At 49.2% G+C, this 13,962-nt stretch overlaps 2 protein-coding genes across 7 annotated transcripts in view; both read left to right on the plus strand.

Moving 5' to 3' along the window:
* The first annotated feature begins 5,201 nt into the window (after nt 1-5,201).
* Nucleotides 5,202-6,885, plus strand: FKBPL (FK506 binding protein like). 2 transcript variants are annotated; one of them, XM_010833540.1, is made up of 3 exons: nt 5,202-5,449; nt 5,694-6,130; nt 6,338-6,829. In XM_010833540.1, exons 1-3 carry the CDS (start codon nt 5,404-5,406, stop codon nt 6,803-6,805), a joined length of 951 nt encoding a protein of 316 aa, XP_010831842.1. In that variant the 5' UTR covers nt 5,202-5,403; the 3' UTR covers nt 6,806-6,829. The 2 variants fall into 2 exon arrangements, with proteins under 2 accessions (XP_010831842.1, XP_010831841.1); XM_010833539.1 differs by having other exon boundaries at nt 5,204-5,449; nt 5,694-6,885.
* Nucleotides 6,886-7,283: 398 nt separating this feature from the next.
* Nucleotides 7,284-13,962, plus strand: part of ATF6B (activating transcription factor 6 beta) — a 10,044-nt gene continuing 3,365 nt past the window's right edge. For 2 of the 5 annotated variants that reach the window (XR_824703.1, XM_010833542.1), the window contains exons 1-11: nt 7,284-7,449; nt 7,823-7,935; nt 8,046-8,124; nt 8,364-8,470; nt 9,004-9,139; nt 11,974-12,059; nt 12,200-12,335; nt 12,422-12,553; nt 12,689-12,822; nt 13,461-13,646; nt 13,739-13,830. Coding sequence is in view for 4 of the 5 variants with exons in the window: in XM_010833542.1 (XP_010831844.1) it covers nt 7,368-7,449; nt 7,823-7,935; nt 8,046-8,124; nt 8,364-8,470; nt 9,004-9,139; nt 11,974-12,059; nt 12,200-12,335; nt 12,422-12,553; nt 12,689-12,822; nt 13,461-13,646; nt 13,739-13,830 (1,283 nt within the window). In the remaining variant the exon portion in view is untranslated. The remainder of the gene's footprint in view (nt 7,450-7,822; nt 7,936-8,045; nt 8,125-8,363; nt 8,471-9,003; nt 9,140-11,973; nt 12,060-12,199; nt 12,336-12,421; nt 12,554-12,688; nt 12,823-13,460; nt 13,647-13,738; nt 13,831-13,962) is intronic. The other 3 variants (XM_010833543.1, XM_010833544.1, XM_010833545.1) reach the window with 3 other exon arrangements.

A 13,962-nucleotide genomic window follows, 5' to 3' on the forward strand; every position in this document is an offset into this window, starting at 1 on the left:
AATGCATGAAAGTGAAAAGTGAAAGTGAAGTCACTCAGTCGTGTCTGACTCTTCACAACCCCATGGACTGCAGCCTACCAGGCTCCTCCATCCATGGGATTTTCCAAGCAAGAGTACTGGAGTGGGTTGTCATTGCCTTCTCCGCTCCAGAGCACAGGCTCGGTAATTGTGGCACATGGCTTACTTGCTCTGAAGCATGTGGGATCTCCCCAGATCAGGGATCAAACTTGTGTTTCCTGCATTGGCAGGCAGATTCTTTACCACTGAGCCACCAGGGAAGCCCTATTATTCATATTCTTGAAGGGACTTGAACAGAGGAGAATTCAGTATAGAATTGGGGCAAAGGTCAACAGCTTTAGTTGACTGAAGCCATGAGGGTCAGAAGCATCAGCATCCTTCAGGTACTAGTTGATCTGGTGGTTGAGCACTTGTGAGGGGTGTTGAATTACGAAAAGCAGCTCAAGAAAGTGCTTCTGGCTAATTCATATCATTGAAACAGAACTGGAAGTCTTTATGATTGATTTATTCTTTGCTATTGTTACTTCTCTTGCCTGGTAATGAGGTAGACTCATGATGGGTTCCTGGGCTGGCGTCTGTCAAGTGGAGTAAAATTCAAGCTCTGTTCTCACCCAGACACTCAGTACAAAACTGGTGGCAAAAGCTGAGCCCTGCTAAAGAGAGAAGGTGCCCACTCTTGAGGTCAAGGAAGACTTTCCTTTCTGCACATGCACAGGAAGGCTTCTTGGGGGTCGAAAAGGGAGGAGGCCCCATCCCATAATTAGTGTGGAAATGCACCCACAGACCTCTGTGGTGGGAGCTATCTTAGCAAAAAGCTGTACATGTATCTTGATAAGTGTCCAAGGACCAGTTAGGTGTGAGGAAAGAGACAAGACAATTGGCCAAATGTAAACAGAGAGCCAGAAGGACTATCCTATATAAGTAATTAATTCACCTCTTTCCTGCTTGTTCCTCACTCAGGACCCCAGCATTACTCTTTGAATATGTATTTCTGCCTCCCTTCAGTCTTAAACAGACTGCTTCCCTCTGTGTGCTCTCCCCCTTGTTGTGCTTTCTCTTTAACTTTGTATCTGTTTTTACAGTTTTTGCCTCCTTGAAACATTCTTGCTTTCAAAGGGGGATAAAGAGCCAGGGTCACTTTGCTTCTAATCTCTAGCCTGTGCTGGTCTGGTGGCTAGGATTCTTTCTCATCTAGATTACCCAGGTTCAATTCCTGGGCAGGGAACTAAGATCTGTCTTTAGGACCACTCACTGCTGTCTCTCAGAGATCACTAACAGTCATTGTTCTCGTAAGATCATTATTACTGAGACTTGTTCAAGGGCAAGCATTATGGCCAGGCTTAGATAACAAAATGGCTTGGGGCTAAAATGGCTTCTCTTATGTTAAAAAGCTGTTATCTGGTTCTTTTCTTCTGGGAACCACCCCTACTCTATCTGCTTACAGAATGGAACTTCACCTGTTAAAGGGCTCTGTGTGTTAAGACAACATGTAACAACAATCAGCTCACAAATTACTTTGCACCAGCTCCTGAACCTTTCTTTGCATTCTCCCATCAGATCAGGTTTTTATTTATTTATTGACTGCACCAGAGCAGCATGTGGAATCTTATTTTCCCAGGGATTGAACCTGTGACCCCTGCAGTGGGAGTCTTAACCACTGGACCACCAGTGAATTCCCAGGATTAGTTTCTAATGAAGGGGAAACAATGCCTTTATGGGGTCAGGCAAGGAGAGCAGTAGAATAAGGCCAGATCTTCTGAGATCCAATGATCTCTAGACAGGCCTGGGGATATAATCCTCCAGGCTTCTCTTCTTTCATTCCTTAGTAACTATCTCCAGAGAACTGAGCCCTAGAATATAGGATGCAAGGGTAGGGAAACTGAGAGAGCAAGCAGTGTGTCCGTCAACATTCCATGTTGTAACGCTTTAGGGGGACAGCAGATACTATTTCCCATTTCTGAGTCTTCATATCTTGACCCCTTCCTAGGCCTGTGCTTCTCAAGCTGAGAACAGGGGGCGTTTACAGACCCATGAATGCAGACTTTTCAGTCTTCTTTTAAAACTTAAATTTTTCATTTTCATTTTAATGGGTCATCTTTTTAAAAATAAAAATATTTTCTTCCTGGGTGATTTTGATTACTATCTTTAGTGGTCTGGGGCCTTTGTTAAGGTATTTGCTTGTTTTCAACATTTTTTTTTCTCTTTTTGGTGAAGTCGCACAGCTCTTAGTTCTCTCACCAGGAAACGAGCCCATGACCCCTGCACTGGGAGCTTGGAGTCTTAACCACGGAAACACTAGGGAAGTCCCTTATGTTTGTTTTTTACATATAGTCACAATGATGACAAGGGACCACCCAAAGAGACAAAGTTAAACATTTAATTCAGTGTTTCTGAGTATGTGGTCTATTGTGTTCTCAGAGGTTCAGTTCTAACTCATTCTTTAGATGGTAACAAAAGTGTCTGATCCTTGGGACTTCCTAGCAGTGCAGTAGTTAAGACTGCACTTCCAATGCAGAGGTGTGAGTTCAGTTCCTGGTTGGGGAACTAGGATCCCAAAATACTCCGAGGCTCAACCAAAAGTAAAAAACGTCTCATCCTCAAGGGATATTCCCTCACCCCTCGTCCACTCTCATAGCATCTCTCACTTCTTCATACAACTTATTCTCCATGCCCCAACTATAAGCTCCATGAGAATAGGGACTGTCTCTGTCTCATTCATTTATGTATCCCTAGTTCCCAGCATCCTGTCTAGAACATAGGAGGTGCTCAATAAATATTTGTTGAATGAATGAATGGAGAAGGAGATGAAACGCAAAAGAAATAGAGGCACTTTATTCAGCTCACAGAGAGATGGTCTGACCCAGTCCACCTGTCAATGGCTGCAAAAAAGAAGAAATTAACACATTCCCTCCTATTTTAAAGAAAAATGGCCTTTTTACTTTACTTCCTCATCTCCTCTCCCTCTTTGTTCTATAAAACAAACTGGCATCTAGACCTTGACAAGATGGTTATTTTGAGACATTAGTCTGCCATCTTCTTGGTCTGCTGCTTTCCAACTAAGGTTGCTTTCCTTGCCTCAAAAAAAAAGAAAAGAAATAGAGGCAAGACCCATGGCTTGTGGAATCTGTTGGAACTGAAACATATACACACAAAACAGTAAGAGACCATTACAAAGCAATACATTTGTAGCAGAGTAGTTTTTTTTTTTTTAATTGAGAGAAGCTAATCTCTGAAGGGTCATTGGAGTGGACCTCTCAATTAAGGCACCCATAATACAAATTAGCAATCTTTGTCTAGGGATCAGGATGTAATCAAATCTTCTGTGATTCATTCTAGACTTTCTGTCTTTCCTAGAAATCCGTGAAATGGAGCAGGGAGGGAGAAAAGGTAGATCAGTTTTCAACAAGAACATAAGGATTCCAAGAATCAGAATATTTAGCCTTAGTTGAAGTGGACTCCAGTACTCTTGCCTGGAAAATCTCATGGACGGAGGAGCCTGGTAGGCTGCAGTCCATGGGGTCGCTAAGAGTCGGACACAACTGAGTGACTTCACTTTCACTTTTCACTTTCATGCATTGGAAAAGGAAATGGCAACCCACTCTAGTGTTCTTGCCTGGAGAATCCCAGGGACGGGGGAGCCTGGTGGGCTGCCGTCTATGGGGTCGCACAGAGTCGGACACGACTGCTGAAGTCGGTCGCCTAGCAGCAGCAGCACAGAACCTAGAAATAAAGCTTGAAGGGAAAAAAGGTCTAATTTAGTGATCTGAGACTCAACACAAAATGGAGAGGGCTGTTTTGACACAAGTCTGTGGCTAATGATGACATTACCTCCCCTCCTGGCTGTCCTGGCACGGTCCTTTAGTCTGGGACACAATTGTGAACTGAACAATTGCAAACTGAAGAGGGAGCCAAAGTGAGGACTAAGAATGGAATTCTTCCCTGAAGAGCTGTCATAGCCTGCCTGTGCAGGGAGCTGGACGAGCAAGCCTGAATCACAATAGGGACCTACATATTTTATTAGGAAGAGGAGGACCGTCCAGTGGATCAGGTTATACCAGTTATACATGTAAAACGTAGGAGTAGGAAATGGCAACCCACTCTAGTATTCTTGGCTGTAAATTTCCATGGACAGAGGAGCCTGGCTGGCTGCAGTCCATGGGGTCACAAAAGAGTGGGACACAACTGAGGACATATGCATATGCAAAATACTTGAAAAACTAAAAGGACACAGACTAAAAGGTCAAAAGAACAGGATGAGATTATTCTAGAGTCACACTATTCAATGTGTGTGGTCCATGGACCACCGGCAGCAGCATCCAAGAGCTTGTTAGAAATGCAGAGTAGCAGGTCCCACCTTAGACTTCCTAAGTCAGAACATGCATTTTAACAAGTTCCCCAGATAATGTGTGGGGTCATCAAAGTTTGAAAAGCACTGTCTATAAGATTCTTTGAGGAAGAAGAGCTCAAAAGGCATTAACGAACATGAGGCAAAGGTAAGGCAAGCCTCATCTGGATGGAACCCCAGCCCCCTGCAGAGGAAGCTCAGCATTCTAACCATTGGACTGTTAGGGAATTCCTCCAGGGTTTATTTTGAAGGACCTTGGACAGGATGGGCCACTCTGACCGGCTGTCCCAAATGTAGTGAAAGTCACTCAGTCCTGTCTGACCCTTTGTGACACCATGGACTGTAACATGCCAGGCTCCTCTGTCCATGGAATTTTCCAGGCAAGCATACTTGAGTGGGTTTCCATTTTCTTCTCTAGGGGATCTTCATGACCCAGGGATTGAACCCTGGTCTCTTGCATTGCAGGCTGATTCTTTACTGTCTAAGCTAAATGTAGGGGTAAGTATTAATAGAATAGCACACGTGGGTTTTAGGTGGCCAGACAAAAGGACTGGTCACAGCCGCGATCAGCCACCCCAGCTCCAGCATTCCCCATTATATCCTCTATGGATATATGGATTATATCCCAATCTCCCATTCCAGACCTTCCCCATTATATCCTCTATGGATATATGGATTATATCCCAATCTCCCATTCCAGACCTTCTCCAGACTTTGACGCAGTCGTACCTCGCCTAGCTCGGTATGATTTGGCCTAGTCTGGTCGCAAAGGCCTGGAGCTTCTCGTTTGCTGGGGTGTGGCGGTGAGTCAGTGGGGGAAATGATGTAACGTCCAAAAGGCGGGCTTAATCAGACTTCTCCCTCCTCCCGATTGGCTGCCAGGAATTTGACTAGATTCTCTTGTCTCTCGGGCTCCAGGGTTAGCTGTCAGTGTCTCTGTCCAGCTGTCCCCTGGCTCCCCTTTCCATCTTCTCCACCTGGGGAAAGACTCCAACGACAGTATTCAGTAGCACTTGGCTTCGGAAGAAGAGGTGATTTGAATGGTCTGGCTATTGCCATCAGGCGAGGCGCTTCGGCCCCCCCCAGGTATTTTTTGACTCGATCGGGTGTCCGTAGTTGGGAATGGCTACCCAAGCCGCAGGGAATTGTGGAACTTGTAGTTCGGGGTTGGAGGGGAGACTGGACCCGACAGAGATTCGGGAAAGAAAAAAAAAAAAAAAAAGAGGACTTTGAGGACCGCGGTCCGGAGTCCCAAAAGGACGGAAAAGGAGTCTAAATAAAATTTCTGCCAATAGCATTGCTTTGATTTTTTTTTTTTTTTTCAAATCAGGTGCTGACCTGGACTCGGTCCATCCCTTTCTATCCAAAACTGCTTACCCACGGTGGAAGGGGCCAGGCACCCAAATGGATACATCACCAATCAATTCAATGGGAGAGAAGGACAGCTGTCAACCGCAACAACAAGGGGAAAAGAACCTTGAATTACCTACTCAGATTAGGCAGCATCGGGGAGAATCTCCTACGGAAATCCTTGAGCTGAGAGTGAGCCCAGATCCAGCTAGCCAAATTCTAGAGAATCCTCAGGAAACTGAAAAACTGCCTGCTGAACTTGAAAGAGACTCTGCTAAGTCTCATGGATCAGCCAGTGCGATGTCAGAGCCCCTTCAAGCTTCTGATCTCTGGTACTGTCCTGATGGCAGCTTTGTCAAGAAGATTGTAGTCCGTGGTCACGGCTTGGACAAACCCAAGCTGGGCTCCCGCTGCACGGTACAGGCTTCTGGATTTCCTTTGGGGTCAGGGCTGCCAGAGGGCTGGACAGAACTAACTGTGGGGTTAGGCCCATGGAGGGAGGAAACTTGGGGGGAGCTCATAGAGAAATGCTTGGAGTCCATGTGTCAAGGCGAGGAGGCAGAGCTTCAGCTCCCTGGGCGCTCTGGACTTCCTGTCAGGCTCACACTGGCCTCCTTCACTCAGGGTCGAGACTCTTGGGAGCTGGAGGACACCGAGAAGGAGGCCTTGGCCAGAGAAGAACGTGCAAGGGGCACAGAATTATTTCGAGCGGGGAATCCGGAAGGAGCTGCCCGATGCTATGCACGGGCTCTTCGGCTGCTGCTGACCTTACCCCCACCTGGCCCTCCGGAACGAACTGTACTTCACGCCAACCTGGCTGCCTGTCAGTTGCTGCTAGGGCAGCCCCATTTGGCGGCCCAAAGTTGTGACCGGGTGCTGGAGCGGGAGCCTGGCCATATAAAAGCATTGTACCGAAGGGGTGTTGCCCAGGCTGCTCTTGGAAACCTGGAAAAAGCAATGACTGACCTTAAGAAGGTGTTGGCCGTAGACCCCAAAAACCGGGCAGCCCAGGAGGAGCTGGGAAAGGTGATCATTCAGGGGAAGAAACAGGATGCAGGGCTGGCTCAAGGACTGCGCAAGATGTTTGGCTGATTAAAAGTTAAACCTTAAAAGAGACAGGAACCTGTGAAGTGTGGTCTATGCTGTGAGATTTGGTGGGGACCAAGGGAGAGTTGCACCATATCCCACTCCAAGCTTCTGCCTTCCTAAGGGAGGTAGCTGTGGTCTCAGCGTCCCTTTTTACCATTAAAAAGCTATATAGTCACGTGTGCTATGTTTTGGGGGGGCTTGTCCATCTCCGAAGATGACTCGATGAGCTAAACTTCTAAATTTAGGACACTCTGGGGCAGAGGGCGTAACTCCAAAGACCGAAGGCCACACTTCATAGGCGCTTTCAGGCGGAGATCTGTTTGGCGCATGCGCAAACCTCACTGTCCAGTACTGTTGAAGCGTTAGCGTCCTGCCGCGCTCCCATTGGCCCAGCCTGTACGACCGGCTCTTCTATTGACGCATGTGCTCAGTACCCAGGCCTCTTACTGGTCGGAAGGACTTCCGGGACGCCCCCCCTCCCTTTTTAAGAGTCGATTGATTCGTTGATGATGCGGAAGAGGCGGGCCTTGGGGGACCGTCTCATGGTTGGGGGGTGGGGGGAAAGATGGCGGAGCTGATGCTTCTCAGCGAGATTGCGGACCCGACACGCTTTTTCACCGACAACTTGCTGAGCCCGGAGGACTGGGGTGCGCGGAGTGAGGCGCCTCGGGGAAGGGATAGGGCTGTGGCCTGCTGTGCCCCTGAGGCACGTAGGAAGAAGCGGAGGCTCAAAGAGGAAGGCTGGGCAAATACGGAATCGATCGTCTGAAGAAGGGTGGAACAGAGGAGCTAGTTGGGCTTTGGGGGATGCGGGAGTCGGGGAAGACCTCCGCTCCCGCGGAAACGTGGAATCGTTCCGGGATTGGGGAAGGAGGGACTGAAGTTCTTCGGCTATATCACTTTTCAAGTGGGCGGGCGGTGGGTCTGGCCGAGCCGAGCCAATGAGGGATGGGGCGAGGCTCTGTGAGGATCTGAAGGTTGCGCTACCGGCCGACCCCCGACCCTCCGCACCTCTTGCAGACAGCACTTTGTACGCCGGCTTGGATGAAGTGGCCGAGGAGCAGACGGAGTTCTTCCGTTGTCCGGAGCAAGATGTCCCGGTATCGCTCCCCAAGCCTTGTCTCTCACCGTTGGTGGGTGCGAGTGGTCGCAGAACCTGGGACTCATCCCCAAGCCAGCGCTCAGCTGGAGCACCCCTTCATCCTCACACTTCTGCCTTCTAATACCCGGCCCCCTTGTTCAGTTTGGCAGCAGCTCTCTGGACCTGGGAATGGACGTCAGCCCTCCTGAACCCCCCTGGGACTCTCTGCCTATCTTCCCAGGTAAAATACCCTTTGTGATTACCTCATCCTTTGAGAAACCCTCACCGTCCCATTGTTTCCCAGAAACTGTGCAGTTCCTCTTATCCTCAAGCCTCCTCCACCTGAGTGCCTGTGTACTCCTCTCCCCCTTTGACCCCTGATATGTGCTCCTTCTCCCTTGCCCAGTGAGGGGTTTTTACCCCATGTCCTTGGGCGCTTTTTGGGCTCTTGTCAGGCTCCGCTTCGTGGTTATTTTCTAGCCCGTTTTCCTCCAGATCTCCAGGTGAAGTCTGAGCCATCCTCCCCCTGCTCTTCCTCCTCCCTCAGCTCTGAATCATCGCATCTTTCCACAGAGCCCTCCAACCAGGTGAGAGAGTCATCTCCCTCCTACTCTCTGTGGCAGGGACTCAGTTCCCTTGCCTTCCCCTGTTGATGCTAAGGAAATGATTTGTGGGCTGCAGGTCATGGGATGCAGGGGGGAAGTTCTTTTCTACTTTTGCCATTTCTTTTATATCTTCATTTTTCACATTTCCACGTGATTCTCTAGAATCGAAGATGGAGTTTTTTAATATAGAGAGAAATGTGGCAGCCATTGTGGGGTGGGGGAACAGGGAAGAAGAGAGTTGTTAACCACTGAGAATTCTGGAACTATTCTTGTCCAGGTTGTCTACTGCAATATTTGAGATCATGAGACTTTATCCACCTTCCTAGGAATAAAATAGAAAGAGAACAAGGGGCCAGACACAGTTTAGCAAGATGCTGACTACCATTCAAACCAGAATGTCAAGTAACTGGTGGTTTGTAAGCTATAAGGCTTCTGTCCTGGCTTTTACTCTCAACATGTCCTTTTTGTTTTCTTTCTTGTTCTGTCTCCCCTGCTTCACCCTCACTGTTACCCAGGCCCCTGGTGTAGGGGAGATGCTGGTTGTGAAGTCAGAGTCCTTGGCACCCCCACTCTGCCTCCTGGGAGATGATCCAACATCCCCATTTGAAACCATCCAGATCAATGTCAGCGCCACCTCTGATGATCCTTCAGGTAATAATAGCCTGCATCATCCCCAGGCTTTACCAAGATAGAGAGAGAGAGTGTGTGTGTGTGTGTGTTTGTGTAAAGAGGGAGTCCGGTCAGCAGGACAAGGAGGAGAGGTGGGGAGGGGAGATGGCAGATAACCAGGAGGAAGGCCAGGAGCAGGAGGGAGGATTTCAGGAAATCACAGTAAGGGCAGCACTGAAGAGATGGGAATAATTTTTCTTTCTTTTCTTGTTTCTGTTGCTTTTCATTTTTAAAAACTTGCAGACAGTTTAGGGCATATTTATATATGTGACTTTCCCTCCAAAGGTTTTATTGTAAAAATTTTCAAGCAGACAGAAAAGTTGGAATACCATATACCTGCTCCTGCATTCTACAAGTAACATTATTTGTGCTTTTTTAGAAGTGTTATTGAGTCTATTTACTCTTGCATGTTTATTCAGCATCTACATTTCTTGAGCATCTACTCCATGCCAGATACTGGACAGGGTTCTGAGTTGCAAAGATGAAGAACACCTTACCACCTCACTGACTTAAGGATCCCATGCTATGGTGTGGGAGAAAGACAACTAAAGTATGGTAATTCTAGGGTAGAGATTATCACAGGGTGCCATGGAGGCTCATAAGAGGGGGAATCTCACCCAGCTGGGGCTAGATCAAGGATGTACTCATGCAGGAGGGGTTTCCTGAGCTGAGTTTTGAAAGATAGATTGGAATTAGCCAGAAGAAGACTGTAGGGACTAGTGTGGAACCTAAGGAACCTGCATCTCTTTAGAGTGGATGTAAGGAGGGGGAGTAGGGAAGGGCCTGGAAATTCAGAGGCTTCAGGGCCAGGTAGAAACCTTGTTTAGGGACTCTTAGCTTTTTTCCTGTGGGCAGTTCTGTGCCTTTGAAGAGTCAGGCAGGAGAACAGTGTGATTAGGAAGATGACTCTGGTGGCAAAGTAGACACTGGATTGCAGAAACTCAGGACTGGAGGCAGAAGGAGGACCAAGAAAGAGGTCCATGTGGTTAGTCAGGTAAGATACTCAGATGCTGAGAAGAAGGCAGATTTGAGAAAGAGTGAATTAGAATGGATGAGTGCAGTGACCTCCTGGGCATTAAAGATGAGCAGAGGTGAAAGAACGTGCCTGGGTTTCTAACAAGGGCAGCCACCCAGTGGGTGAGGGTACCAATCGCTGGAGAGTGACTGCAGGAGCAGGAGCCTCCTGGCAGGAAGCATGATGAATTCAATGTGGGACTTGTTGATTGTTGATTTCAAGGTGACTTCAGGGTTTCTTAGCACTACCTTCCCTTGGTTGAAGTTCAGCCAGAAGCTTGAAGACAAGAGAGCCACACATGTTTTCCTCCTGGGCCTCAGAGCAGGGCAGGGGAGGGTGGGGAGGGATTTGGAGGGACAAACAGCTCATATCCAGCATATGATTAAGTATTACAAAGAGGAGAAACAAAATAAGGATTGAAAAGTTTATATTAGTGAAAAGATTGTTGACGATTTTGCAAAGGATAGAGTTCTTGGAGTCAGAGTCTCCTCTAATATATAGGTATTTTTTTGAGGGCCTGTACTTTACCTGGGCTCCCTAGGTAGCACTAGTGGTAACGAACCTGCCTGCCAAATGCAGGAGACATAAGAGATGTGGGTTCAATCCTTGGGTCAGGAAGATCCCCTGGGGGAGGGCATAGCAACTCACTTCAGTATTCTTGCCTGGAGAATCCCATGGACAGAGGAGCCTGGTGGGCTACAGTCTATGGGATCACAAAGAGTCTGACATGACTGAAATGACTTATCACACAGGCACCCATGCACTTTACCCATCCCTTTGATAGACATGAAGCACAAGACCTAGGCATTGCTTTTGGAGAGTCTCATGAAGGTTAATATATGGTTAAATAGCTCAGACAGTGGTCACCTCTGTGGAGAGGTTCTGGATGGCTGGTGGACAAGGAAGGAAAGGAGATTCACTTCTCACTGAATTTCCCTTTGTTCTTTGGGATCTTGTATTATATGAGTGTATTACCTATTGAAATACATAAATAGACTTGAGATTTTAAAATAGCAGTATTGGTAATCTTATAATTAGGTATCAAAATCCAAGCTATGAACCAGAGGTAGTAGTGGATCATTGACCTTGGAGCTGAATCTGGCCTTCAGCTAGGTTAACCTCCATGGGGCAATCAACAAGTCTTACAGATAGATTTAACAGAGGCTGTGAAGGCTCAGAGGTGACTTGAGCTTTGAAGGCTGACGGTAGGAAGGAGATCTATATAAAGGGACAAGCAGTGAGCCCTGTGTTAAGGCCGGTTGAATTTGGGTGAATGGAGGGGCGTGAGAATGGAAGTGACCAGCAGGCAGCTTGAGAGTCAGAATCCGGGCGCAGGGGAGCAGTCAAGGGTAGAGATGCAGACCAGGCAGTTGTCAGCGTTGTGATGCGTGATTGCATTGGGCCAGGATGAGGTGGAAATCCAGCCAGACAGGAATTTGGGCCCATGAAAATGCAGCCAAATCTCCCTGTGTGGGCCTTCACCATGCGAATGAACAAGGTGTGTGAAGAAGAAAGGGACAGCTGACACGCAAGGGCAGGCTTGAGGGTTTGGCAGTGGTAGAACCAGCTGAGAGGGGCCAAGGAAGGAGAAGGGAGTCCTTTCTGAGAAAAGAGGTTGGAGGAGAGGCAGCAAGTTAGCAGCTCCAGTCCCCCTCCTCTGGATTGCCCTCCTGAGCCAGAAATAGTTTTACTTCCAGGTACAAGGGGAAGTGACTGTGTCTCCCATTTCCGCATCTTAGCCCTCTTCTCCTTCAGTGTTTATCTGACACCCAGCTCTTTGTCTCATCCTGCCATCCCACAGATGTTCAGATTAAGATAGAGCCTGCCTCTCCATCTTCCTCCATCAACTCAGAGGCTCCCCTGCTCTCTGCAGAGTCCCCCAGCCAGGTGAGCATGCACTCTGCTCCTCCCTCCAGCATGCGTGTGAGTTCCTCCTGACTCTCAGAGGTGTGAGGGCTTTCTCTTCTTCAGCTCCTCCTCCTCCGCGCTCTTCCTGACTCGCATGTCTTCTGGAATGCCCTATGTAGGCTTTCATAGGAGAGGAGGTCCTGGAAGTGAAGACAGAGTCCCCGTCCCCTCAGGGGTGTCTCCTGCGGGATGTCCCCGGCCCCCCTCCTGGAGCTGTCCAGATCAGCATGGGCCTGTCCTCTGACGGCTCCTCAGGTAATGCATCTCCTGACAGCTGGGGCCCCTGGCCAGAGGCCTGTTGTCCTGACATCCCTTCCTTCTTTCCTTTCACCTTCCTTCAGGCAAAGCCCTGCCCGCCCGGAAGCCACCACTGCAGCCCAAACCCATGCTGATAACCACTGTCCCGATACCCCCGAGAGCTGTGCCTGCCAGCACCACCGTCCTCTTGCAGCCCCTTGTCCAGCCACCCCCAGGTACTGAAGGAGAGAAGGAGGCAGCTCACAGCCTTCCAGCGCCCTGACCCTTGGGTGCTCAGCTGTGGGTGTGGGCACAAGGACACCACCTGACTCCCAGCTCTCAGACCTCCCTCTTCTGCCCACTTGCCCCAGTGTCCCCAGTTGTCCTCATCCAAGGTACTGTTCGAGTCCAGCCTGAGGGACCGACCCCTCCTCCTCCACGGCCTGAGAGGAAGAGCATTGTTCCAGCCCCTATGCCTGGGAACTCCTGCCCTCCTGAGGTGGATGTAAGTTATTTACTGGGGAGAGGAGGAGGAAGGCTTAGTAATGGGGAGGGGAGAGAACTGTGGAGTGAGAAGGAAGCAAAAAAGTGAGCAAGCAGGCCCATCAGATGATCCTCAGGTCAGAGTAGACCCCTTTTATCAACCCCATGTAGTTTTAGGATCCTCAGGTTTGCTGTCCCTGCAGATGGAGAAGTGGGAGTGGTCTTAGTAAATCAAAGCCAGAGGAGTCATCCTGTGTTATAGAAGAGGGAGGCTGCTTCCTTGGGGAAAGCCAGGTAAACTGTTCTCTTACTATAGCAAGCTTAAACTTTGGGTCCTAAAAAAGGAGAATTGCAAAGAAGGAAGACCACTCATCAAGGAAAAGAACTGAGGTTCTACCAAGAACCTGGGTGGGGAAGTTCCTCCTATAGTCCGACTTCTCGAAGCTCTGAGGCACAGGAGTAGGAAGTGGTGGAGAGAAGGGCCCCTTCCCTAAAATGTTTCAGCGGAGAGGAAGAACCCCTCTCTGACTCTGCATGTAGAGGTGAAGAAGGCAGGAGAGAGGCCCACTTGAATTTTGGGTAGTCAGTCCCTGGGGTGGTGGGATGCACTTCCCCTTCCCCGCCCTGCTTTCACTCTCCCTCTGACCCTCTGGTGCCCAGGCCAAGCTGCTGAAGCGGCAGCAGCGGATGATCAAGAACCGGGAGTCAGCCTGCCAGTCCCGCAGGAAGAAGAAAGAGTACCTGCAGGGGCTGGAAGCCCGGCTGCAGGCCGTGCTGGCCGACAACCAGCAGCTCCGGCGGGAGAATGCTGCCCTCCGCCGGCGGCTGGAGGCCCTGCTGACTGAGGTGAGACCCGGGAGGCCTGGGGAGACCAGTGGGAGTGCGGGCTCCCTGGGATGACTCACCCTCTCCGGCCTCTCTCTTCCTCTGCATCTTAGAACAGCGAGCTCAAGTTAGGGTCTGGAAACAGGAAGGTGGTCTGCGTCATGGTCTTCCTTCTCTTCATCGCTTTCAACTTTGGGCCTGTGAGGTGAGACCTTCCTCGTCTCCCCAGAACCTTCTGGGTGGAGCCTGCCTGTCGGCCGCTTGATTACCTCTTAGGCACAATCCCTTTCGTTACTTGCACACAGACAGCTCTGGTGTCCTTGGTACTGATGGTGTA

The sequence above is a fragment of the Bison bison genome, unplaced genomic scaffold, assembly GCF_000754665.1.
Source record: "Bison bison bison isolate TAMUID 2011002044 unplaced genomic scaffold, Bison_UMD1.0 scf7180017863706, whole genome shotgun sequence".
In the NCBI taxonomy this organism is placed as follows: domain Eukaryota; kingdom Metazoa; phylum Chordata; class Mammalia; order Artiodactyla; family Bovidae; genus Bison; species Bison bison.